General features: G+C 45.8%; 1 protein-coding gene across 1 annotated transcript in view; it reads left to right on the plus strand.

Annotated features, from left to right (window-relative positions):
* Nucleotides 1-27,760, plus strand: part of cdh11 (cadherin 11, type 2, OB-cadherin (osteoblast)) — a 54,801-nt gene that overhangs the window by 15,765 nt on the left and 11,276 nt on the right. The window contains exons 2-5 of the mRNA XM_036543477.1: nucleotides 21,620-22,080; nucleotides 23,201-23,495; nucleotides 24,415-24,534; nucleotides 25,668-25,835. Of these exons, the coding sequence (XP_036399370.1) occupies nucleotides 21,850-22,080; nucleotides 23,201-23,495; nucleotides 24,415-24,534; nucleotides 25,668-25,835 (814 nt within the window). The 5' untranslated portion in view covers nucleotides 21,620-21,849. The remainder of the gene's footprint in view (nucleotides 1-21,619; nucleotides 22,081-23,200; nucleotides 23,496-24,414; nucleotides 24,535-25,667; nucleotides 25,836-27,760) is intronic.

Below are 27,760 nucleotides of genomic sequence, written 5' to 3' on the forward strand. Positions count from 1 at the left end.
AAGATGGCAGCCTTGATAAATTGGCCTGAATTTCTCCTGATTAGTAAGTGCTGTATCTGTTTTTTTCTGGAGGGGGGGCGGGGGGGGGGGGGGGGGGGGGGGGTGAGGCATTGACCTGCACAATCAGCAAGTGCCCAGGCCTGTTGTGAACCAAAGGGTTCACAATGTGGACAAAATGACCAACGACACCAAAAGACCTTGCCAATCAAGAGCCTATTCTCTGATTGCTTTCGAAGGTATCGACCAAACAAACAGACATGTATACAAAATACACTTGCAACAGGAAGGGCCGAGTTCTTGATATATAACAAGAAGCCAGTGGTAAATGTTTTTTTTGATTGGCCTATCAGTTTTCCTGTTAAGGACGACAGATCCTTAATTGGTCTGGTCCTTTCACCATCATACAAGTAGCACATTTGTGACCACACACATAAACCTCTGTGACCAGGCTCTCTAATCCTTTCTCACCAGAGATTTTGGGGACATCGATTTTGCACGCAACTTCGGTCATCCCCAACGCCCGCTCTCCTTACGAAAAATTTGATCTGTGGGAATAATGGATCAGAGATTAGGCGAAGGGATTTTTCACCTTTCACCAGGAATGCCAGAGCGTCACCTCTGTCCGGCTCGCTGTGATATAACGGCCATTTAAACGTGGTAGGAACCCTAATGGAAGGGCTCTGGCTCTGACTCCTGTCACTTGATATTCATTGGAGGCTGCCTGCCAGCATCCGGCACAATGCTTACTCTTATCAAGATTACGATTCAGCGCGCCAGCTCTTTTGACTGCGGAAATAAATAAATAAATAAACGCAATAGGTCACTTCCAATGGCGAGGAAAAAAGAGCAATGAAGAAAAATAGCACTTCCTTATCGCTCACAGAGAAAGATTGCTTATCTTCTAGGAATGACTCCTCCGGCTTTAAATTCAGAAATTCCGACTCGGTTTAAAAGTCGGAAGAGAATCTAAAGATGGGTCGATGCTAATTACGTCCAAGCTATATATATTGACTGTGGCAATCAACTCCAACAAAGTTCAAGACATTAACGTATGACAGATTAAGAGGCTGTTTAACTCTTTAAATGTAGACATTGTGCTCGTCCCGGCTCAGACATTGTTAGAGAAAGCCTTTATTGTCTTACATTATTGCACTGTGCACTGGATTGCCTGTGCGAAGTGATGCCATTTTTATTACAATGCATACTCCCCAACAAGAGAGCTTTGGTAAAGAAGAGAAATAAAGCTCCGTCAAAGCAGCACTGTATAATCTTTATAGCTTGTACTTATGCCTGCTCAGTTTCGTATACCTCGGCAATAAATTAATAAAACTGAGTTTCAACAATACAAATCCAACAACAAAGCTGTAATGTGAACTAAGTCATTTGTGCTGGGAGGCTAAGAAAATATGCCCGCTTTATTTTTTTCTATTCAAATGGAACACTGTTTTTATTGGGTATAAATCGTAGTGAACCTGACACCCACACCACCGGGGCTAAATGCATGTTGAAAGCATACTGAATTTCCCTCAATAGTCTGTTTTCACGCTGGTAATTCGATGCTTCTCCCTTTAAATAAACGGGAGCCGACGGGAGTGGAGCGATCTCATCTGGGAACGAGCCTGGCGACCGTCAGCACACGGAGGTCTCCGACCTCTATCGGGGTAGATAAAGGACGGTCGAGCAGCAGCACGGCTCATTATCTGGCTGGTACATATGGTAAAGCGTAGGCTTTTTCATGCCTTTTCCAGAGAGAATTATGCAGGTTATATATGATCCGTTTATACAGCTGAATATTTTTTTTTTTTTACTGAAGCAATTTGGGATAAGGACCTTGCCCAAGAGTACAGCAGTAGGGCCCCATCTGGGAATAAAACTGGCAACCTTTGGGTTACCAGACCTGTTCCTTGCCCCTGTACTCATAATCACTATTCAGACGAAGGGGAGATTGCTTGGAAAAACACAGTCTGGGTGAAATGAAGTAGGGTTCTGGGAATGGGCCTTCTGAAGCCCCTCCCACACACACACACACACACACACACACACACACACACGGACACAAACTCCCAAATTTATTGCCTGTACAGTCTGGCTCGGCCTCTGCTCCTGTCCTTATACACAGGTGTATTCAGCCACCCTAGCTTGGTAATCTTCTCTCCGAGTCTGGGAAAAAAATGCTGAGTATCCTCGATAAGGCGAAGAAAAGGGGGGGAAGGAAACTCATTACTTGGTGTGCACCCTTTCCCAAGATTCATCTAAAAAAAAAGATGCTTAGGCATTGGAAAAAAAGGACCTGGGCTTTCATTTCCCTTCCACCATCTCAAATGTTAAACGCTCTTTAGAGTGGGGGGGAAATGGACGGTGAAAAAGAATCGAGGGAGAGATGGGAGGAACAGACTTGAATAATCTAATTCCTTTTTTTATCAACAACTCAATGAATGTATAAAAGAGGGCATGGAAGGGGTCGACTTATAACAAAGCCCGCCACTCCTGAAAGGAGGAGGCGAGAGGGGGGGTGAATGGTGTTTGTCAAAGCTGACGTTCAGATAGGCTTTCAAATGACCTTTCATTCTTCGAAACCCCCCCGTCCCATACCCCCATCCCTGTTCCAAGAGTGAAGATGCTTTGTGTCGCGGATGGCTGGTGATCTCTGAATACAGAATGGGTCCGGGACATTTGGATTTTTTCATTTCTTTCCGTGACACCGCTGTGCGTAAAACCCAAACGAAGCGCTGCTTGCGAACCAGACTCCGCGTCGTTGTTGTTGTTGGATCTGGCCTCCAGCAACACTCCTGTCGGAGGGCGAGACCTAATGAATTGTGGTTGATGTGCGTGTGTCACTGAGACCACCGTCCCCCCCTCCTTGGAGGAACACCATCACTCGTATTCCTCTTTATTAGTTTTGCTTCTGCCGTGTGTGCCAGTGCTCCGGCCGCATTTGGATACCTGCCCGCTTGGTTTGTTTGTCTATATTTCATCTGAAGCGGAAAATCTGCCTCTGGTAGAGCTGTCAGCAGCGGTACCATGCATGCATCTTCCGGGAGTTTCCGTGTTACAGTGCAGTGATTTTTGAGGTACGAGTTATCACATTATTTAAATCATATATTGACTCGGGCAGAGCGTTATCTTTTATGTCTAAATTCACAGTCAGATTTTCGCCCAAGAAAACTACACCAAACAATGTGCATGTTGGCTTTTAATGAAATAATATTATGCATAAATGATGTATATGCTTTGCAGAACTGTTCTGATGAAAATTATGTTGAGAACAATTTCTGCATTGAGGCTGTATTGAAAGGTTAGAGAGATAAAAGACACAGCCATTCATTCTCCAAGGAAATATATTTCATTCAAGCATGTATACTCTAAGGAAATATATTTCAGACAGAATGCTTAAGGAGCGTATTTTTTCATCTTGATGTGGATTTAGCTTTGAGCGTCTGTGTGTGTGTGTGTGTGTGTGGATGTATGAAAACATACATCCACACACACACCGCTAAAGTCTTTTGTCATATGTGACATAGTCAAAAGACTTTAGCGGTGTGCGTGTGTGTGGATGTATGTTTTCTTTTTTTAGACAGAACGCCCACCACTAGATTCTTTTGACTATATGAGGACAGACATCTGGACTAAAAATGCTGACCCTTACATGAAATCCACAGCCTCAGAGCAGCCTTCCTCCCGACAAATGAGGATAGGTGTTTGGTCCTGGGTGGCTGGATTGGGTGGTCCTTCTGGCGAGGGGTCTGTATGTGGGTTCAGTGTGTTGCTGGGAATTGGTATCAGTGGGAGCTTGGTGGCCTTGCCATACAGAAAGCCCGTCACTGCTGCCTTGACATAATTAGGCCCCATCTGGCTGGGTCCGTCATATGGCAGAGGGAAGAAAGTGCCGGCGTATTTTTGCGATTGGTTTGTGCCGCACAGCTGTGGCCTGCTTATTTCATCTCACAAGATAGTCAAATCAGGGGCCTCCTTCCCCTCCGCGTCTTTCCCAAACCGTCACATGATGACTGACTGCTTGCCAGTCTGGCAAACAAGAGAGAGAGGAGACGTTTCCATTCCCAGTCCCTACCGGACAGGATTCGTTTCTCTCTCCTGCCAACAAACAGTGCTGTCAGCAAAGATGTGTTTACCTGTGCTTAACCTCACCTTGAATAGCATCTGCAAAGTCTACATGTTTTTTCAGTTGAACAAAACCCTATTGAGAGAAAAATGTGATTTTGTCTGTATATTCAGCTAAATTTTTTTCTGTTTTTTGGTTGACAATCAATCTCCATGTGTGTGAAACAGAAAAAAGGACTACCGGCTGAATCACCACACAGCACACCATTGCTTGCTGCCAGAACATTCACCTTGTCCTAAACCTTACAGACTGATTGCTGGGAACTTGAAGCCTGGAACACACAGTACAATTTTTGAAAATCGCCGGTGAGTGTACCGCTGGTGCGTCTGTCACATCGTATGAGTCCGCTACCGCCGAACGCTAGAGATGTGGCTGACACACCACGCAAATTTGGAAAATCGGGGGTCGTATGAGTCACCACCTCGGGGTGTAGCTCTGATCACATTACGTTTGGGTATCGGAACCTGGGTTCCTGTTTTCCTGTTACCTTGCTCAGAGGGTTTTTAAATACAGAACACAGCTCGGAGGCTTACGAAATCACTTACTGTTCTCACCAAACTATTTGGCTATTTGTTCCAGTTTGTCGTTCCTCCATTATTTGCAGCGGTAGGTCTGAAAGACTGGGAAACATAAACACTTACGCCCTCCCCACAGCTCCATAAGCTCCTTGTCCTCCACTTCTGTCCAAAATGCGTCGTTTGCCCTGGTTCTCAGAGTTGCCATTGTGTCTTTCTAATTCCATGGCGCTGGTCCTGCCGCGTCTTGTCGCTGTGGTTCTGCAGAAATCGTCTTGCCAGAAACAGCTGCTGGCACACAACATTGTCGAATGGTCATTTTTCACTGGCAGGTGGCAGTCCTTGGCTTGTGAAACCTGAGTTGCCCAAAAGAGCAATTATCCTAGCTTGTGAGCACCTGACACAATGCCAGATCCACGGTAAGCGTATTATTATTAACGATTCTGGCGTGAATGAGTTTAAAAACTCATAAGGACAATTATCAGAGCTAAATTAAGACTACAATAATACTGTGTTGTAGGCCTCATTTGTTCTCCAGTGTTTCTCTCACTAAGTGTCACTGAACAAAGTGTATACATGAAACTGAGTATGTATGAAATAAGCATGCACAATTGTTTTGTACATTTTTTTTACTTAAGAAAAATAATGCCCATTTATCCTGTCAGTTTATATCTGTGGTAAATATTTATAATCACTTGGTGCTTTTTAATTACTGAAAAAAGGATACACAATGCTGGCTAACCACAATGCTGGTTACATAGTTTTAAAATGAAAGGTGATGCCACTGACTACCCACTCTATCTATGTCCACAGCCAGGCGAGCAAGGACAGGTCAACGTCACTCAAAGCCTTTACACCCCAAAGGGGGGGAGTTAGGGAAGAGGAGGCAGATATACATCCCTGGCAACCTTTGATTATGTCCTTATTCAGCTCTCTCTTGGCGGAAGTCTCAGAGCGGGCACTTCTAATCCAAACAGAAGCTGGGACGTTAAATGTCCAGTCTGACTCCAGGGCTCTCCCACAGTAATTATGAGGATAATTAGGCCTGTTTCGCTCTGCCAGCCCTGAGCCGTCTGTTTTACATTTGCCTTTCCAAGGCCGTACAACTGGAGAGAACCAGACACTGTATGTGTTGGGGAGCGTTGTTGCTTTTTGCTTAGTGCAGTATGTCCCAGTGTCTCCCCCTTTGTCTCAGCTATGTCATTTCCTGTTCAAGCCATGGCTCTCTTAATCCACATTCACACTGTTATTGCCTTATTCTGAGTCACGTATGGACTCTGAAATTACCCATAATCCACCCCACTCTCCATTCATGTCATTTTCACCGACCTCAGTTGCCATCCTCCTGCCAGTGGGAACCATTCAGCTAACCACTACTGTGGTTTGACCTTAATTATTATTAATTCTTAAATTTTTCTAAACATCATCATGGGGCCAGCAGCCACTGAACCGAACAACAACAGTACTGTAGCAAATGTGTTAGACAAAAAAAAGACACTTGCCTGAAGTGTAAGGTGCTATTGTAGGCAGACTGAATGCCCCCGGTTTACAGAAATTCATTTGCGTTCTGAACACAGCTCCTTTCCTGGCTTAGAGTTGTACTAAATGAATTGGTTTTGGTCAACAGAAATAATTTTTAGGTACCTACCATCTTAAGATACGAGCCGTTTCCAGCACCTGCTGCAGCACTTCATCATGGTGTGTGTGTCTCCAAGCACCAGGAATTCCATCCTTAAGTATTAGCAGCTCAGTATTATTCATGTTTATTATAATCAGCACTTTGGGTATGATTTATGTGCTACGAAAGGACTTTTGAGTTACTGTACAAGTGACACTCGGATTTAAATCCAACCCGGCAGCGAAGGCCGAGGTCCACTAAATGCGATACCTTTCTTCCAGAAATGACAGTCACGCAAGAGAGAGCCCTCTTTCACACGCACATTATTACATGTATCAAGAGGGAAATGAAACGGCTGAAATCTTAGGAGTTAAAAAGAGAGCAGATAATAGAATCATCAAGGCAGAGCTGGTCAGAGACGTCTTTGAGGAGAGTATTATTTGTGTCCTGGAATGAATCATGCAACAAGTATTCATGAGGCAGAATTTGCCTGTTGTCCTTCAGGCAGAGTGTTTTGTTCTCCTAGGAGGAGCTCTGTAGATCACCAAATCATGAAAGAGCGCACAATGTCATTCAACTAAATTACTTTTCTGGGAAAGTTCAGGGAAAGAAATGTGGATATTCTACACTGTGACTTTTTTTTTTTTTTTCCCCACACAGAGTTGTTCTGAGCATGTAGGGCTCAGACAGGCAAGTATTGGTAACAGATTGTACGGTGTCCATTTTGGGACATTCTCTCCCTCAGGGGAGACCTCAGGACATCCCTCCATCTCAGACCTACTGCCTCCCTCCACTCCCTTGTAGCGGGAGGAGTAAGAGTGCGGAGTAGTCCACCATTGAGGACTGGTGTCACTGGGGATGCTACTCTTTTGTGCATTCTCAGCCCGTGCTTCAATTTTTCAAATTCATAACAGCCCCCGTGAGAGTCGTCCTAATTAGCGGAATCGGAGCAACAGCATCCAGATATTTCTGTCCAATTGAGATGTCTATGGAACATGCTCATTTACATCAGACACCTTGTGCCTTTGTTGCACATACCTTCATTTTTATCCGTTTCCTTGCGCTTCATTTTAATATAACCTTGCAAATCGAACAATGGAACCAGAATAAACACACAATTACTCTTGGGGGAGCCGATTGTCACATATTGCAGCTTATTTGGCAGAAGGTACCAGCTAAAGAAGCGCTCTTAAGCCATAATGGCTTTAATTCCTGATGCATTTTCCTCTATTCAGCTCAAAGAAAATCTTTATACATTGCCTTTTGCCATTGCATTGCTCCTGCCAAATAATGGCTTCTTCCACAAACAAGAGGGTAATGCACACTCAACAAGATGTAAAAGGAATAATGAGCACGGTACTGTGGCAAACACGAGCGCATTATAACCCACTGAATGTGCTGTGGTTTTTCAAGTGTTGTGCTGTGATTTCACATGCATGGATTTACAGTACATGAGACTGACATGGTGCGAGACGGAATCACAAAACGTGAAGATGTCATCAGTGCAAAAGGCGCGATTGTCCTGAACCTCGGAAACTGAATTAACAATCGTGCTGTTTTTATGGCGCTTTTGCATGAAAAGCGCAATGATTGGCTCATATTGGCCGCCTTGCTTATTCATTTTTTTTTTTCCAGGGACTAATCTGGTTACGCTCTCTGCATATTATTCCTTGATTGAATGCTTAGTTGCATCATACCCTTGTTCTGGGAGTTTTGTATGCGAAAGCCGTGACGCGTGTCTCCTCGAAGTATTTAAGTGAGAAATATTTCCTCAGTGCCTCTGACACACGGCAGAGCATCCTGAATGTTAAGAAATCAATGGGTGCTAATTAATGAAGCAGGTATGGAGTCCTGTCAGAAATCAAGGCTTTGTGCAACAGAAGGTTGGGAATGTGGTGAGATGTGAATATTTATTGGTGCAGTCCATGTTATGGTCTGTCTCTCATCTGTATTCTTCTAAGGGGCTAGGAAGAAGAGCTGCTGAAAAAAAGATTGACTTGCATTGCTTGATTTTTTCTTATGGTTTCTTTAAAAAATTTACCAGAGCTTTGAACGACTTTGGGACTTTATGTAACAGCATGTGGGAGTATCTCATAAATGTCCCTTCATGTGATGAGCAGACAAAGAGGTTGTAACGGAATAATACTTAAAGGAAATATGTTGAGTTATAACAGGCATGGGTAATGACTTTAAGATGGAGAACTGGGTGCTGGGATCCCTCTTGCCGTTTCGAAAATCAAACAGGTTGTAAATTGTTCCTGGCAACCTGTGCTGTGCTTGGGATTTACAATGCAGCGCAGCCGTGTCTCCTTTCGGAGGGGATCAGAGATGACGTGGAGCTCCCTGGTTTCCGTCCCAGCAGTCGTTCTTGGTGTCTTGAGAAGATGTAAGCCAAACACATGTGTGTACCCAAAGGTGCTTTCTAAAGTGTAAAACTTTTTTTTTTTTTTTAAACATATTCTAAACCAGAGGGATTTTGAGAGACTGAAAGAGAGAGAGAGAGCACACATCGTATGTAACATTTTGACTCTGACCCCTGGCTTTTTACCCAGATAAACAGTGGTGTGATGGTGACATTAATTGGGGCCGTGACCTTTCACACAGTGCAGTGAACTGATTTGTTACCGTCAGTTTAACCCCCTAAAAAGGGTGTAGCTGTGAGATTTTTCAGAGTCTGGGGTGAGAACAAAGCACGTAGGGGTTTTTCATTGGCAGATTACGCACGTTTACTCAAAGGGATGTGGTGGAATGGCTAGATTTATGGTCTGGTTGCCGTGGTAGAAGGCAGATGTTTTCTTGTTACTCATACTTTGTCGCTAAAAATAGATAAAGCACCTTACTTCATTTTATGAAGGGGGCTGGTCCTTTAGGGTTACCTCTGGGTCTGGGCGGATTTCCATGGATTTTTTAATATTACAGATTTATTATGGTGTCCACCATGTCTGTCTGTCACTAGAGGTTTGATCAAACTGAGATGCAAAGATCACCATCAATGCTGAAAAGTAAGAGTTTGAAAAGTGTTTTTGCAGCTCTGATTAAAGATGTACAGGTGAAACTCGCCAATTTGCTTGAAAATACACAAGCCTGAAGGACTAATGTGCTTTACTTCATAATTTTTATATATTTAATTTGTAATTGGAAATGCATAAACCACAGGTTATTTGCTAATGTCGGTTTGGAAATGGTCTGCTGGAGTCCAATATAAGTCTACCCAATAACACAGCACCTAAGTTCCCTTTCCTTTTTAAAAGTAACATTCTAGTCAGAAACATTTTTTGAGAACAGCTGTGTTTTTTCACACATCTTGGCTTTGTAGCTGTGTAAATTGAAAGCGCTTCCCACCTGCTGTGAAAAAAATTTATTTGTCAGACACAATTTCTGCAGGTCAGTCAGAAAGCAATGCCTAAAATTAAAATCAAATGTTTGAAAAATACACCGGAAAATGATCAAACGTTTGCAGCTGTAACATTTATGGGTAGTGATGCTTATGTATGCAGTAAATCTATCATGAGGCACCGTGCTTAATTGGCCAAGAGAGGTGCAGAAACGGACCCAAAATATCAATCATAAATATACCACTAGACTTTACTCGGTCCTGCAACTAAACAGGAGTAGCAAGGAACATAGCCAACGTAGAAAGCAGTGTATCATATGTCACATGACGTAAAAGAAACACTTAAATAGTGTCAAGCTCCGTTTCCACAAAGAGCGTGTCAGATGCAGCCTCAAAACACAAAAGTTGTGAATACATGAACCAATAACCAACAGAATAACAGACTAGTAAAAAGGTCAGGACCACTTACACACCTGTCTGAAAAAAAAGAAAAAATACAGAAACAGTCACTGTAAAGAGTAGCCAATGTGGAAAACAGCATATGACACAAGGACCATAGGTACTGTGGCCATGAGCACCACCTCTCAGGAGATTCCAACAGCACATTCTCGAGGTAATCTAGCAAAAACAATACTTTATAATTTTACAACACACTGGTTTTATATATATATATATATATATATATATATATATATATATATATATATATATATATATATATATATATATGTATATATATTTTTTTTTTTTCCAACCAAAGAAAGGCAGTCTCCCCACACTCATGCTCTTGGCCTAAATTAACACCAGACTTTGTAATTAAAACACATATCTCAAGTTGTGCATGCTTGTGACTGACAAACATTAAACATTAAAAATTAAAACATTTCGCAGAAATGACCATGACCAGGTCAGACATAGCCCACAGCAAGGAATCAAAATTACGCTTTGATAAATTTCACTTCTAAATAATAAGAGAAAAAACAAAGGGTAGCCTCCTGCTAAGAATGGATATACCTCCTCTCACAAACACAGTTTTAATGCTTCCGTTTGATTTCTTTGTTTCAGATTCATAACCTCAGGTGATTTCTTGACGGCTCAATATGTAGGCTTGCCAATATGCCCGGCCCTGTGTGCATAATTAGTCAATATTTACTCTAACATTACACCACTGTTGCTCTTCAGATCACCGCAGGCGTTTTTCCACAAAACACTTTTTTTAAATCTTCTGCTGTGCAAATTAATAATAAAGGGGACTGTACATAATTTCTTGTTTAGTCTTGCAAAATAATATGAAATGGACACTTGTGTACCACCTCAAGGCCTCAGTGTGTATTTTAGTTCACAGACAGTGCTACTGGAATTCAGATTGTGTAAACTTCTCTTTGCTGGACTGTGTGCTGACACAGCTCCCCGCTGTAACGCTGACCCAATGAAGGGGGAAAAAAAAGAAGAAAAAACTCGTTCGGCGGGATTACCACAGTCCATAAATCCCGAAGGAATCAAATTGGGAGATACAGAAAACAAATGTAATCCCACAAGGATTAACAATCTCATTTCTCCGCTCGCAAGAACACAAAAGAGACCCCCCCCCCCCCCCCCCCCCCCGCCCCAAGCCGCTGCTCCCCGTCCGGCCTCCTTTGATATCTGTCACATTAATATCTTATTAATTTCTGCTGTTCCACAGCGTGGAGCGCTCGAGTGACGACGGCTCAAATCGAGCAAGTCGACGTCCCTTTGTTCTGCTGTCCTTTGTGCTCCTGAAATGGCGGATTCTGTCCATGGATGTTGAAAGCCCTGGCCGGCACATACTGCTTTTTTTTCTCGTCTCACAATGGACCATTATATAATGTATATAAAGAAGATACGGATAAGCCCACGGCGAAGACATAGCCCCAGTAATGCTGCATTAAGTGTTGGATTAGACCCAAAGAATACATCGCCTAGGCTCAGTGCCACCGGGGAACATACCCAGCGATAAGCCAATGTCCTTTCTCTGCTATGCGAGGCTACAAGCCAAAGGTTACTCCTTTCATCAATCGGAAGCAATTATAAACATGTTCATGGTTATTAAAAAAAAACTATCATTTATTTGCTTGGCAGATGTCCTTATCCAGTGTGCCTTACATGGCTTTCATTTATGCATCTGGAGATTAAGTGATGAAATTCAGATTAAGCACCTTGTTCAAGGGCACTGCGGCAATGCCCCACCGAACAGTCAAGCCTGCAACCTCCTGGGTGCAGGCCCAATTTACCATACAAGCACCCATCAAACCTGTTTTAAAGAGCCAGCATGTGTCTTGTTTATGTGCTGGATGACTGTCACAATAATGCAAGCCACTGTATGCAGATTCACATTAACTGGGCTATTGTTGCTCACGGAGTAGTCTTTAGATGCGTTTTAAACACCACTTTGCTGTATCGATTGCGGCTATTATAGGTACTGTGGCAAGCACTTTTGATTCAGCACATCTTGGGAGTCCATTGAGATCGTTAGCATTTACTTTGTCCCCGTGGGAAAACGGCAGATACCCCTACCTCTTTAATGCATGAAGCGCAGTCATTATTACTCTTCCCACTACTCCGCCTTCGCAGCTCTCAAAAAATTCCTACATTTAACGAAGAGCCAGAGCTTGGGGTGGAGGAAAACCTCTCATAACACCTTGTCCTAAGGGAGCAGACAAGCACCATGGCAATATTCCTTCCAAGAGCCTTCTCCGCCAGCAACACTCCATCTTTCCTTTTGCATCCAATTAGTCCCCACAATAATGTACTACAAAGCACAGTGTGATGGATGGTTTCCTCAGTGGAGACTCCCGAAGGTTTGAGGTGGACTTAATAGACTTTGTAATAAGGCTCATCAGCTTGCGTCTGCGGAGTTGATGCTGGTGATCCGTGGGATTCATCCCCGCAAATAGACGTTTCAGCACAGGATGTGTGTGTGGAGTGTCGCTAATTAACGGTGGCTGGCCTGGAAAAGTGAGACTTGTGAGCGGTTCCCTACTTCCTCTGTGTCGTTCCGCCTTGTCTGTTGAGGTGTCGCGGTTTGCTGTCACCATCACATGTATTCAACCCCTAATCACGTGTTCAAAGCTTGCGGTTATGGAATTTGCGTGTCAGGACCGCGGTCTTCTGGAAAACCCGCTCACTAACGCAACGGTAGATGGTATCTTCAGAGGGTTGATTTGTCAACAGATGTTATGACTGAGACAGAGTGTCTTTGTTGACTCAGTGGCATTCGAGGAAGGCTAGAACAATTCCCACCCTGTCTTGCAAAATCTCAGAGCAGGAGCTTAAGCCTTAATAAGATGGAGGATAACTCGAAAATTGCCTTGCCTGGAGACATAGGCTTGTCCCCTCTGATAGCCTTTGAAATTTTCCAAAAGCAGCTTATGAGTGTCTTTCTGGAAAAACCACACCCACGGGCTGGATAGTCAAGACCACTGTTTCTGCGAAATACTTATTTCTTTACTGTTGTTTAAGAACAGGCCATTGATTTGAATTGTTTACCAACTCTATGGTAGTTGGTGTGATGAACAATTGCAAGCTGTTTTAAGATGAGTGATGAATGGTGGCAGCTGTTTTGACCTGTGAAGAACAGGAATGTGCAATGGTTGTGTGCATGCCATATTAAAAAAAAAAAAACTTTCCCATGTCCAAGTCCAAACTGTCAAAATTGACCTAGCTGACTCGTATCATTGAGAAGGAGATGTTGAAGTCACTGATGTGGTCTATCGGGTTGTGTGCGTTCTCCTTCGATGTCTCAGAGCTGCTGGTGTTTATTCTCTCTCTCTCCCCCCTTCTCTCTCTTTCTCATCACCTTGACGTTCTCTTTGTTTGTTTAACGACCATGGAGACAGTTTCGGGTCTGCTGCGCCCGGCCGTGAATGAGATCAGTTCAGTGGCTATGAAATCGCCAGTTTAGCATGTTCATTTTCTGCTATTGGAAAAGCCAGATTACCAGACAGTTTTTCCCCTGGCAGTATACATGACTGAAGCTTACTGGAGGTCCAAAAAAAGCATACTTTTCTCAATACAACAGTTCTCAGCAAGGAAAGGGATTGAGTTACAGGCCAAGACAGCCATTTTGGATCAAGCCAGCTGACATGTAGACTATCTGAAGACATTTTCCATAGTCATAGTCTCCATATGAAGTACCGTTTAGTTTCATCTTAACAACTGTTTAATGTTAAATTAATTGTTTGATGGAGTTTTAATGAGAATAAAACTGGCCTGCTCATTCCCATACTGTAATCTAACAGTGGTACTACACTCCAAACTCATTGTAAATAGCAAATCTGTGCAAATATTCATTTTATTTCTTACACATCATTCTGAATTTGTCTTGAAATTCAGGAAAAAAAGGTGCAAGGACTGAAAATGTAATATTTAAAAATGTGTCGGATTTAAGGATGATAGTTCAGTTGGTTTTGTCATGTTAAGAGTTGTTTGGCAGTCATCCTGTGCAAAAACTACTACACATTTCATTTTGCTGTTGATCATTTAGAAGGTGTGGATTTCCTCTGAGAGAGGGAATGGTTGAATAGCTGTCAAAAATTCAGGGATGTGTTTTATTGTGTGATTTGACATTCATTCATTTCTTAAAAAAAAAAAACAAACAAACGCCATCTGTTGTTATTCTGTATTAGTCTGTATTATTGTTTCTTACTGTATGTTTAGCCTGGCAGTGCAGAGTAGTCTGGGGAAAGGAAATTTGATGCACACTGGAGCTTCTTATATTTAAGCTTTGCTCATTTTTTGTTGCATTATACTTAGACTCCATCTAGCTCAGGGACAAAGTCTGACTCCGAAGTATTCATCCCTGGGTTTCACCTTACTTTGTAAACTACTTTTCCTCCCTTCTCCTCTCTCCCTTTCTCTCTCTCTCTCTATCTCTCTCTCTTTCGCTCTCTCTCCCCAAAACCCCCGGCGGCTGGAATCCGTGGTCGCTTCCCCTCCAGTCCCCAGCTCTAAGAATCCCAGGCATTTTATTTTCCCTTTCCTTTAAATCAATCCCAGACACCACAGCTTCCTGCTCGGGTGTCCCTGTGGGATTGGGCCGTCTGAAACCGGGCTGCTTCTCCTGTGTGCCTTTGACAGGGAAATGAAAAGGTTCGGTGGGGAAGGGGAGGGCTGGGGGGGGGGGGGTGTCTGTGGAGGGGGAGGTTAAGGGTTTGGAAGAGGCGGACGTTGGGGCCTTTGTGCGGCTGGAAAATAGATGCAGTCACTTCCTCCCTTGCGTGAAAGAAATATTCTTAGCCTTTTTATCAGACAAAAAAGGGAAGGGGGGGGGTGACGTTTATTAACCCCGCGTGTTTAATTATAGATGAAGAGTCTTGTGGGTGATGGAAATACTGAAGAGAGGCAGATGTCTTCAGTGACTGTTTTTATTGCCGGGTCATTAACATTCTTGGATACGCATCAGAACTGTGAAATGGTAATTAGAATGGCATAATAATTACAGGCCTAATTATGATGTTATTGATGTGTTCAGAAATCCGACTTTACAAATCGGTGGCACCATAGTATTTTCGGGTGCCAAAATGACTTCCCAAAGCTAGTCGTTGGAGGTCTTTGGAGGCAGTCCTATATATAGCTTTGAGTAGGCCTCAGGGATTTCTGCTATGGAAGGAACAAATTTTGCTACTGTATGGAAGTGTAATTATTATTATTATTTTTAAAAAATAGCTCTACTCTAAAATCAAACTACAATCAATCTACTACAATCCCCTTGAAGACTCTGGGGTCCCTCTCACACCTACAAATATAATTTCACCAAGAACTCGATGAAAGGGATAAATGAATTGAAAAAAAAACAGAAGAGTATCACTTAGTGTCTTTTGTTAACCAGTCTTCATAAATATAGTCTGTGAAAAGTGAATGTGCTTTTACATGGTTTATCATTCATTAGCTAAATAAACTTACCCATGGTGAAGGTGACTTTCGATTTGTACAAATTTGCCACAATTTGTCACAATACCAATTATGTTTACCCTAACAACCCAGGTTAAGTACCTTAATCAAGGGAACAGCATTGGTGCACAGTCTAGGATTTGAACCGGCAATGTCCTGATTGGCTCCCAAGCACAGCTGCTACCCTCTACTCCCCTATCTGTGGCAGCTCATCTGCTGACATGTCATTCTCCGTTTCCAACTCCACTTCTCTTCTCTCCGCCGAAAGTCTCTCTGCGCTCTGTGAGGTGGCCGTGCTAATGGGAAGGCCGCAGAAGCCTCGCGGACAGAGCTGCCTTAGAGATTGTTCAGGGTAACCCGCTCTCTCTCCCCACTGAGCCCGCCCGGGCGCCTCAGATGAAGGCACTGGCTGTAAAGCTTTTACCTCCCGGGGGCGGCACAGAGCCCTCAGATGCCGCGGCTCAAATGAGCCGCACCAGAGGCTGTTCTGAACCGGTATCAGACTCTGCCACGGTGCCGGTCTTCCACACCGCAGTCGCCCCAGTAACTGCACCCCAGACTCCTCTCCTGGCTCCTGCCCCTACATCCCGTCCCTTCCCCCCCGGGCCGTCCCGATCGTTGGCCGTCGTCCACGGAAGCCGTGGCGCACCCTCCGTCTGTCCCTCTGAGCTACGATGACAGCAAAAAACAGCGCTGACGTTAGAGCAGCTGCTGCACTCCCGTGCCCTACCTGTAGCTGTTCCCACTTAACCGGGATGAGATCATTAGCAAGCCATATTCATGAGGCCCTCTCCCTGGGGGGGGTGGGGGGTGCAGAGCGGCCAGTCACGTCAGTCACCGGTTTAAATACGAACCTGCTTTTCAGCACCGCCGTGCTCCGACGCGGAGCTGTGGGGGGGGGGTTTGCCTGCCTTGAAAACACCTCCGCCAATTCGTCTCTGTAATTGAATGGCAATTAGGCACCCAGCTCCTTCCTGTGAATGAGACCACAAGCTTCTCTACTTTCTCCATTAATGGCTGTAGGAAGCAGCCCTTGGTAATGAGCAACTGAAAACCCCTTTCCCTCGGTGCAGCTGAAATTCTGCCATCAAGGCTTCTCTCTCCTGTCTCTGGGATTTGATACACGTCTCGCTGTCTTTTCTGTTCTACTCTTTACATGTCTCCATTTGAACATTTGTTTGTCCGGCTCTATGTTACATGAAAACGTATTTAATTTGTGTGTCTTGAGTGAAAAATTTAATCAAGGACCTTCCCACATGAAAGGCAGCGCGGCAGAAATGTTCGGTCTTTCTTGTGGTAAGGTTGCATCTCCTGACAGTATGATTCATCCGTCAGACAATGTTTTTTCGCTTGCAGAGTGGCCATTCCTCTTGCCCACTGGGTCCTGCAGGGGTGGGGGTGGGGGTGTGGGGGGGGGGGGTTGAGACTGCAGCAGAAAGGGCTCGCAGTGCTCCGAGCAGGCAGTTTCTGCAGAGAGTGCAATTACCTGTCAGACTGTGCAAAGCTGCGGCAGAGGTCGAAAAGTCACCGCTTGCTGGTTTGTTCACTTGACCCAAGTTTTTTTTTTTTTTATTTGACTCCTTATATCAAGGAGGCGTCATCCACGAGTTTAATATGTTCATACCGATGCAAAACCTCTGCCCATGAAGGAAGAGGAGTAAAAGAAGGCGAAAGAACAGACCTACCCCGTGGTTAGATATAGGGTCGTGCTGGGAGCCAGAAAACAAAGCCTTTTTGGAGAAGATTATCCTTGGAAAGAAAAGGCCCGGCATACATAGTGCAACAAAACAGATTGAGGCACACCTGATTTCTGCATCAAAGCGTCACAGAGCACCACAGACCGTTGGAAAAGGATGGCTGGAGGCTGATCTTGTTCAAACCAACAATGCGGTGCTCACGATTGCTCATCTGGCCGATATCAGGACCTACAATCTCAGATGAATTGAGTTTTTTTTTTTTATTCTCACTATGCAGATGCACAAAAACTGCAGCTAAGCAATGTTTTTGCAATATCTTTGCTTACGCCCTTCCCTTCTTTATTTAACTGGAACTGCCTTCCCATTATTGCATTAGTCCAGAATTAATCCACTGAGAGGAAGGCAAATAAAACAATTAACAGGGAGCGTGTGCTCCGTTTTGCTTGGGTATGTACGGTATTTCTTATTTGGGTAGGTCATGCCTCACTGCTTGAAGTACCTTGCAGAAGGCTGGGCATGTGTCCTACTCAGAACTTAACATCGTCCCCCCCCCCCCCCCCCCCCCACGCCCCCCCCCCCCTCCTACCTCGCCAGCACTGTGCACTTCCTCCTGCTCCATGCCTTAAGAGCGAGTCAGCAGGCCAACGCAGCAGAATGCTTCTCATGGAAAATTCATTTGTGTGCTGTGGCATCCCTCCCAGCGTGTCCATCTGCAGTGACGGGAAGTGTGTTCGCAAACTTGTGGCAACAGAAGGCAGAGCCCCCGTGCACACTGCAGGGGTCCCGAGATGCAGCAACGTACATCACATTTACGCTGGCATGAATCATCTTTATGGCTCGAACCGGGTTCTGTCCGGCGACCGCCTGTGATCTCACAGAAAACGAGCCTGCGGGAGCCGTTATGGCAAGAGAGAGGGAGAGAGACAGAGAGAGAGAGAGAGAGGTACAGGAGGGAAAGAGAAAGAGTGGGAGAGGAGGACAGAAGAGGGGGAGTGGGGGCAGAAAAAGAGAGAGAAACAGACACAAGATGAGACACAGAGACAGAGAGGGGGAGAGCAAGAGAGCCCAGCAGTCAGGTTATTAACAGCCTCACAGAGCACAGGGGAAGGAGAGGAGAAGTCTTGGAAGAAGAGTCCTTGGCTCAAGAAACATGCTTTTTATTTCGTTGCTCTCCTGCAAATCGGTGCTTATCTGAAACCTCTGAGCTGAAAAGGCCGGGGTTGGGAGCAAGGTTTCTCTACGTGCCTGCAGATGAGTTGCTCCGATTTTTCATTTCGATCCAGAGTTCATCTCGGTAATAACTCCCAGGGGGAAGAATGGCCTTCCACTTTAAAATAACCGGCAAAGCCAGCACGTTGTCTGCTACACACTGAGACCAGGGGGCTGAAGGATTTTCCCTATTCAAATCTCACCTTTGGAGCCCGAAACACAACTCCATATTATCTTTTTATAGCCCTCCCCACTTGGCTGTGGGAAAAATATCATAAAAAAGAGATTATTGTCAGAATTTTAATGAGTGCATGAAAGAGCTCTTAGACAGCGCTTAATGAGGTGCTTTGCAGACAGTTTGATTGGTACGAGCTGGAGAACTCCAGAGCTTCCGTCCATTGAGACTGTGGCTTTCACCATGATTTATGTACATGAATAAAATAATGTACAACGTAAGGGAGAAAAAAAAATTCCTTGTAAGGCCGGAATACTGATGTGTGTCCTGTTTAGCATCTCTAAACACATTCATTAAGATGATGTCCCTTTTAAGCCTAACTCGTGTTCGCCGCCTAACCCTGTCTTGTCTTATTTGCGGTGGCAAATGATACCGGGTGCTTACTTTAGGGATAATGAAAAGGAAAGAGCATTCCGTTTGCAGCTTGGCCCTGCTGCACGCCAAACGGAGGGGGCACTCCCCCCCCACCTTGTTTTTCTCATCCGCGAGATCGCAGTCCCTGCTGTCTCTCCTCTCTGAGCGCGGCCGCCAAGCGTTATCAGCAATGTCTGATGGTGCGCTGCGTCTGCAAACCACCAGGGGGATCGTTTTAATTGTCCCCCTGTTGTCAGGTCGCAATACTTCTCTCCAGACCGACATTTCTCCTCCGCTGTCCCCGGCTGCCTGTAGCCGGAGACCAGGCGAGTTACAGGGAGATTAAATCTGAACCAAGAGGAATTTGGCACTTGACAACCTTGTTCTTTATATTACTGTTTTTGCTCACAAGGAGACAGCAGCAATATAAAATGCTTTTCCCTCCAAAAACCTATTATTAAGGCCGACGAGAGAGAGTCTGATTTATTTTGTTTATTAATATATTACTAGATTAGTTTCTCATATTCTCCCCCCCCATTATTGAATATATCAGGGAATATTATCTTGTCATGTAACTTGACCCTCAAAATGCCGTAATGTGTTAAGATGCTATTGAGTCTTTACATTTTTTTGTGTGTTTGCTTCTTCTCCTAAAATTCAAATGTCCTTCTCAAGGTCCCAGTGGAGATGTAACGAAGAAGAAATTTAGCACTTCCAGGGATGCACTTACTGTCCCTGTGCAACTTCGGGCAAGACCGCTTATGCTGTATGTATGTGTCAGCTGAAGTCTAGCAGGAGCAGGGGATCGATCCGGAGGTAAACCATTTATTAGAGGCACGGCTTGCTGTGGTGCGTGGAACAGACCGGGTGTCGTACCACATAAATATCACTACAGATGCCTGCGGTAGGACCAGCGAAGTCTCGGGTCCGTCAGAAACGAACGGTCTTGAGAAGTACCGTTTTGGACATGAAATTCGATAAAGCGAGGTGTTAAGGACAGTTAAGCTGAGCTTCAAATCCGTGTGGATGAAAAATGAGCCCTCCCCCACACACACGGCAGTGCTTCCACTCTCAGCAGACCCTGCTGAGGCTGATTTAACCTCCAACAGAAAGGTGCTCTGGGCGAGGTTTGTTAAATTCCTACCTCTGTGTTTACATATTACATGAGCCAAAAATTAATTGGCCCCCGTCCCCTCTGTGGACCTGCTTATGATATCCTTTTTTTTTTCTTTTTGCATTCTATTGCTCGGATGACTCAGAAGGTGTTCTGTTGGCAGAACCGTTTACCAGACACGTACACGAAGCGGTGTTTGCTTTTCCTGAAGCTTATTAAGAGGGGAGCGCACCACTCAGAATGGAGGCCAGAGGCAGTAAATCCAGTTCCTACGCACAGAGCAGCGGCTTTGACGTTTTTGGTAGCTAGTCGATAGCGGGAAGAAAAGAGGGAGGAACGTCTTTATTTTCAGAATAGCTGCCAATTTACAGCCTGCAATGCGGGAAGCATGAGGAGATATCAGCCGTTCATTACAGGGGCTGACAGGACAGGGGATCGCCTGAGTTAGGGTGGCCATTTTCCTACCGCGCCCGTGGCCGCGCTGTATTTGGCCCTGTATTTACGGCTCCCGCCACGCAGACTCGGCCCGGTTTGGGTTGCGGCAGCTTCTCTCAGCCGCGTAATCGGCTGGTCTTTCACAGGCCCTGCAATGCAGCTGTAGTGTAACCAGTCAGCCCGCCGCAGCTCATTGGACGATGAAATCCCCCACCAGCTCATTTGTTTGCCGCTCATAACCGAATGGCCAAGCAGAACACAGTGAACACCCCCCAGCCCCCCCCCAATCAGGGGACGAGTGCCGGGGACCTCCTCAGGTTTAAGTTGTGACGTGGGATGCCATTGTCTGCTCGCATGGGGGGACACCGCGGGCGGCATTAGCAGGGATTGCTTAGATTGACATTCAAACAGTTGTTTAGCATGTAACCACCTGCGTAATCCGCATCTTGCCATATGTTCAGGTAGCCATGCGTGCTGATTGAGATGATGCGGAGTAAATGAGGAGTATCGCTTGCGCTGGCTTGAAGACATACGGTGCTAGGTTCTGAGGTTCTGCGCTTTGAAATTGTGTGCACAAAAAAGAAGTGGTAGAGAAAACCTTGGAGCTCTTTTTGATATTCAGTTATTCAGTAGGTTGCCCTTGTGAAAAATGTCAAGGGATGATCATTCTGAGTTCAGGCTGATATCTTCAGTGTAACGTGCCCGATCTGTCTGGATGGAAGGATGATCTTGAAAGAAAAAGTCCTTTCTTTTTTATGGCTTTTTCTCTTTCTTTTGGTTTCCAGTCTCATAGTAGCAAACTGCAGTGTGTGGAGAAGAGATTTAAAGCTCTTACTTCCTGGTTACAGTACAGGGAATTGGTCAATTCACATTCCAGGACATCTCCGTTGTGGTGACTGATTAAATAACAATAAGCGGAGCTTGTAACCCCTATTCCTTAATTAGCGCAGCATTCACGAGACCGGGATGGATTTGTGTTTAGATTTCATGAAGTCAATTAAAAATGACGGTGACATTGGATAGAAATGACATCCGCGGCATGCATGTGACGGTTCCTGTCCTGTTCTGTGCATTTCAGAAGTCCAGCTGGGAGTCGAACAAGCAGGCGAGAGAGGTGGCCGGGCTGCCATGACCCAGAGAGCGCGTGGTGGAATCAGGGGGTGAAAGGTCAAGGGTCGGCTTCCCATCGAGCGCCAGGAAGGCCCCCCCTGCTGGACCGAGCGAGGGACCGCGCCAGAGGACCGAGTCGAAGGGGATACACCGAAAGACGTGCGCGGAGGGGCCCGGGGAGGGGCTAGCGGCAGCAGGATGTGGGAAGGACTGGGAGTGCAGGTGCTTCTCGTCTGTGTAGGCGTGGTGCTGTGCAGCCACGCCCACTTGCCCCAGGACCACGCCCACCGGAGGCGGCTCTCACTGCACAGACACAGGGAGCGGGGCAAGGAGGGGCAGGTCCTGCACCGATCCAAGAGAGGCTGGGTTTGGAACCAGTTCTTTGTCATCGAGGAGTACACAGGACCGGACCCTGTGCTGGTGGGGCGGGTGAGCTGCAGTTTCACTTTTTTACTTCTGCATGTCAGCCAACTAATAAAGTCACACGGAATCTCATTACGAGAGGCCAGAGTCCTTGTAGTATCCTCCATTCTTTCTACAAAGGCAATCAGCACCCAAGTTGATTAAAGGTTATAAATTGGATTTCCTTTTTAATAATGGTATGTCCCCCAGAGACACAGGCATCTGGGAAGGGGGTGATTTATGAATCCAGAGAAATAACAATTATGAATATGGCGCGATGCAAGTCCTCCAGGAGTGAGCGGGTACCCTTCACTTACTAGATGAAAATATCTTAGGCCAAAAGGTCCTTCTGTTTTTTTTTTTTGCATCTTCAAGGTTTGCTGGCATTTCTGGGCATCAAGCAATAAAGAATAATAAGTGCAGCCAGAAGAGTGAGCAACCTGTGCTGACTTTGTGAAAATTCTCCTGACTTCATTGATAAATTGACTGCTTTTGTTGTTCTCCTAGTGTAGGGCATGCTGTATATACTTGCATATGTAAATATACACACATTTACATTTACATTATGTTGGTTAGCAGATGCCGTATCTAGAGCAAGGTACAAGATGTACATTTACATTTTTTACATCCAGCAGATACTCTTGTCTTATTATAGATTCCCTTGTCTTTGTACAAAGGAGGCTGCTTCTATATATACGTGTGTGTGTGTGTGTGTGGGTGTGTATTACCAAAAAAAAAAACAATCTAATCTAATAGTTTAATGCACTCATATCTCTACCAGCTAGCTTGTACCTCGTCTGGCCAACTGTTGAAACTTGGTCATGCAGTGCTTCTAATATTGTTGAGTTCTTAAATGGGTTTTTGCTTGTGTTGTACTCTGCCTCGGTTGTAAGTCGCTTTTGATAAAAGCGTCTGCCAAATAAATAAATATAAATGTATCAAACTGTAAAATGCACGTAAACCCACTTTCACTCCGTTAATGCTGTTGGAATTAGGGACACTTCCTTTCAGATGAGTCAGATGTGTGCACCGTTTTCTCCTTGTAGCCAATTACTTTTTCCGGTGATTTAATTCTCTTGTGCCTCTGAGTGTACCTTGGTGTCTGCCTGTCTGTCTGTCCCATACTGACCATGCCATATTTCCCCAGCTTCACTCGGATGTGGACTCTGGGGATGGAAACATCAAATACATTCTTTCGGGGGAGGGCGCGGGCACAATTTTCGTCATCGACGACAAAACCGGGAACATCCACGCCACAAAGACGCTGGACCGGGAGGAGCAGGCCCAGTACACGCTGACAGCCCAGGCGGTGGCCCGGGACACCAACAAGCCGCTGGAGCCACCCTCTGAGTTCATCGTCAAGGTGCAGGACATCAACGACAACCCGCCCGAGTTCCTCCACGGGCCGTACTACGCCAGGGTGCCTGAGATGTCCAATGTCGGTGAGTACGCCCGATGCGTCACCTCTTTCCTCCGCCTGGTCGCTCTTTCCACTCTGCGTCTCGCTTCGATCCATCCCAAGGAAAAGCAAACAGGAAGCGCCTGGGTTTCCGAGATCCCCCCCTGCACGCCCCCCCCACCCCTCCCACCCAGCCTGGATGCATCCTCTCTCTGTCGGCGACATGGAAATGAAGTGTGTGTCTTGAGCGGGGTAGACGCGCGCGCGTCCGGCCCGCCCGGCGATACATCATCCTTAATGCGGTTCTGTCACAGGGTAACGATCTGTTACCGCGCCATTCCGCCGGCTGACAGCGTAAATGATGCTGGCGGGGGCCGGGGACAGGATTCCGGGACGGACCCGTTTCGTGCGTTTAGATCCGCCGCCGCCCCGCCGCGGAAAACGCGGCCGGCAAAATTGATTTGAAGCGTTCAGACTCAGCGAATTACTTCTGCTCCTTGTAATTCCGGCCTCCTTTTCGTCAACAGACAGCTAATAAACAGTGCACTGGGGGTGGGGGGGGGGTGTGGGGTGGGAATTCTGCAGACATCGTGAGGGAATATTAACCTTGTGGCATTCAGTTTAGCTAATGACAGCGTCTCCTTTTCCGGCCCGTAATTTTAGCTTGTTTTGCTGCCTTCGCTGGGCGGGGGGACGCTGAATTGCAAGGGCGCGACATGGAAGAGCAGAGAGGCTCTGGCTCAGACCACATGCCGGCTCTGCCTCGCATGTGATAATCCAGTCCTTCATGCAGTGGATTTGCTCATAATCAAGGCCCAGTGTTGACAGGAGGGCCCGCTCTCCCCATACGACACTCATAAAGCCAGCAGAGGATCGCTGCTCGGCTCTGGCACCCCCGCCCCCCCAACCCCCCCCTCTCCTCTGTCCTGTGTCACACCTGCCCCTGCTGTGGTCTCTTGCAGGCACGTCGGTCATGCAGGTGACGGCGACCGACGCGGACGACCCCACCTATGGGAACAGCGCCAGGCTGGTGTACAGCATCCTGCAGGGGCAGCCCTACTTCTCGGTGGAGCCGCAGACAGGTACGTCACACCCTCGAACCTTTGACCTGCTGGTAATTAGTGATGGGGATGAGCAGTGTGGAGCTGAGGAGCTGAGAAGTGGGTCTGGGTCCCAGGTGCAATGCCTGAATGGTTCCCATTGACAACCTTAGTAAAATACCCACCTCTCTGAATGAATAATATGCAAAATAATCAGTGGCATCGGGTGATTTTTGTAATACTATTACTACTACTACTACTACTAATAATAATAATGCTTATGACCACTTTGACAGCAAAATATTTAAATATTTTCTGCATGACAGTGTAGTGGTGTTGCAAATGAATTAATATGGTGATGTCAAAAAATCAAGACACACCATTTGAAAAGGGTACTGTGTATGGATGGATATTAAATTTCTGTTTTATAGTATATGTCATTTTTTGACTATTGTATCAAACGCTGTTTAATCCCTCCTCACAGAGCCATGCCAAGCAGGGCATTACGAGGGCATGTCTGTCGTGCATCCCTTCTTTTCATAGAAAGCCTGGGTGTACCTGTCCCCTGCCAAACCGATTTAACTTGCTGCCAGATTAGGCGAGCAATATCCCGGTCTGACACAAAAACCTCGCAAGCGCCAACCCTCCATAACTGTGTCCAAAGTGAGGCAGAGAGGGGCCTCGGAGGAGGAGGAGGAAGAAAAAAAAGACAGCTAATAAAGCAGAACAGGCTATGGCAATGGACCGAATCCAGGCCTCTCGATGGTAATTCGTTTCGGGGCCCATCTGCGTTTCAAGCGCAAAGCTGGGCTAAATATCCCTGCAAAGCAACTATCTCCGTAATATTCTCCCCCGCGCGACCGGGGGCGGGCGGTTATCCTCACATGAAGAACAGCTCGGGGTCGACAGCGGCTTCGGCGAGACCGCGGCTCTAATCAGCCGCCCGAAGAGGAAAACACGGAGGCTTACCACACTTTGGAGCACTCCGCTTCTGTGTTTTTTTATTATTATTTGCTCGGTTACCTCAAGGAGTGCAAGTTTTTCCTGGTGAGAATTAGTGTCTGACACAAGGGTGACTGTACCGTTCCCCGGCTCTGCCTCACCCTCGTGGCTCACTGATTTAAGGTCACGCCGGGATTCCCCCACCCACTGATTTACCGCTTGCTCTCCCCCAGGGATCATCCGAACAGCCCTGCCCAACATGGACCGGGAGGCGCGGCAGGAGTACGACGTGGTCATCCAGGCCAAGGACATGGGGGGCCACATGGGGGGACTGTCAGGGACGACGGAGGTGAAAATCACCCTGACAGACGTCAACGACAACCCCCCCAAGTTCCCTCAGAGTGAGTACGGCGGCGCGACCCCCTGCCCCCCGCCCTCGTTAGGGCCCATAACAGTCACGGCTGGCTCCTGACCGCCCCCTGCTGAGGTCTGCCTCCCGGCACCTTCCTCCCCAGAAAGACGCACAGACTTCCCAGGGAGGGAGGCTGCGTTCGGCTGTCGAGCGCTCTCTTAAGTCAAGCCTCAAATGAAATATTAGTGTTGAGGGTGTTGAAGTGCAGTCGGATCCCCTTCTGAGGCGTTGAATAATACTGTCTTTTTTTTTTTTTTTTTTTAAGAGAAAGATCTTTTTTAATGCTGAATTATTCAATGAAAAGGTTGAAAGCTGAGTCATCAGTGTTGAGATGACAGCAGGGCTCTTCAGTGGGAAAAAAAAAAAAATTGAAATATTTATTTTGTGTGTCTAGTGTCTGTGTGTGTGTCTGTATGCCCCTGTATGTGTGTGCCTACATGTGATAAAGCAGCGTGTGTGTGTGTGCGTGTGTATGTGTGTGTGTGCTTGCACAGAAGATAGGAATGCACGGAGTGAGAGTGTGCATATGTGTAGGTGTGCATGTGTATGTGTATGTGCGTGTGTGTGTGAGTGTGGGTGCGTGTGTGTCTGTGTGTGTGTCTGCGTGTGGGTGTACGTGCGTGTGTGTATGTGTGCTGGCAGTGTGCTCAAACTGCTCACTAAGCATACAGACTGTATCCCTGCTCTGTTGTAAAATCACCCTGTCAGTTTCTCCCCTTCCTTCTTTGGTCTGAACGTGGAGCTCAGGGCTGGGCTCCAGAGAGGGTCCTCTGTTTTCCGCTATTTCAGCAGAAACAGAAAAAGTGGAGCTTGAGCAGAGCAGGCCTGCTTTGGGGTGGAAGGTATTTTGTGGGGAGCCAGTGGGACCGCCTGTCTTTCCTTCCCCAAAATTCTCTGTCTCTTATATCAGTGAAGGAATTAGGCAGCTGGAAACAGCTATGGAGCAGGGCTCCATGATACCATGATACTGTAGGTGCGGATCTAAAAGTCTCAGCCAGACGTTGACAGGCAGCTGTACATGCACTTCATATATATAAAAGTATGTATATACACTGTTTGTTGACATAAAGTCCATAGATTTCTGTGAAGTTATGCACTTCAAGATTAATCGCCCCTCATTGCGTTGCTTCCAGATTGGTCCCACCAGTACTTCCCAGCTGTGTTGATTACTTCATGATCATCAGAGACACTTTGCCACCCAAGTGATACTTCAGCTTAGGGAGGTTAAAGCTGCAGGAGAACAAGGTCCTTGGAAGAACGGCTTTGTAGCAGGGGTTTATGGCAGTTCACAAAGTCAACCTAACGTCCAGTTTTCTGCATCGTCTCAGCCAGGCCTGACATCTCCACCTTCTCTAGTGGTTATCCGTGGTGTAAATAAAGACATCGGTTCGTAATGAGACCTGCTTTCATGTCAGGTATGAAAGTTATGTGAATTAGCTATCAAACAGCTGTCTGCAAAACTTCCATTCACCCTAGCACCAGAATATTAAAGACAGAGTCTCCTCCTTCTGGGCTATTACTCTGCTTCTGAAAACATAAAGTGGAATATAAATATGCTGCATTTAATATAAAAGTCTCCAGCCATTTTTTAAAACAATACTTGTTAAAAGGGTTTTATGGCATGAGGCAGCACTACATTTAATTCCATTTTTAATAGGCTAGTTGAAATATGTCCGAATCTTTACATTTCCATCTCTTACTTTATGAATGCAGTATAAATATGAGTAAAAGTATAACAATGCCAAAAATACAATTTTGATTTTTTACAACATTGACATAGGGCCACAAATTTATACTCAGCTGGTTGAAAGAATGAAACCGGGTCTTTGACTTGATCATTGGCATGCATGCACTACCTGAAGCTGCCATGTTAAAAAATTCTGTGGTTCTGTGGAGTCTGATTGAAGTAGCAGC

The sequence above is a fragment of the Megalops cyprinoides genome, chromosome 13 (assembly GCF_013368585.1).
Source record: "Megalops cyprinoides isolate fMegCyp1 chromosome 13, fMegCyp1.pri, whole genome shotgun sequence".
NCBI classification, from domain to species: Eukaryota; Metazoa; Chordata; class Actinopteri; order Elopiformes; family Megalopidae; genus Megalops; species Megalops cyprinoides.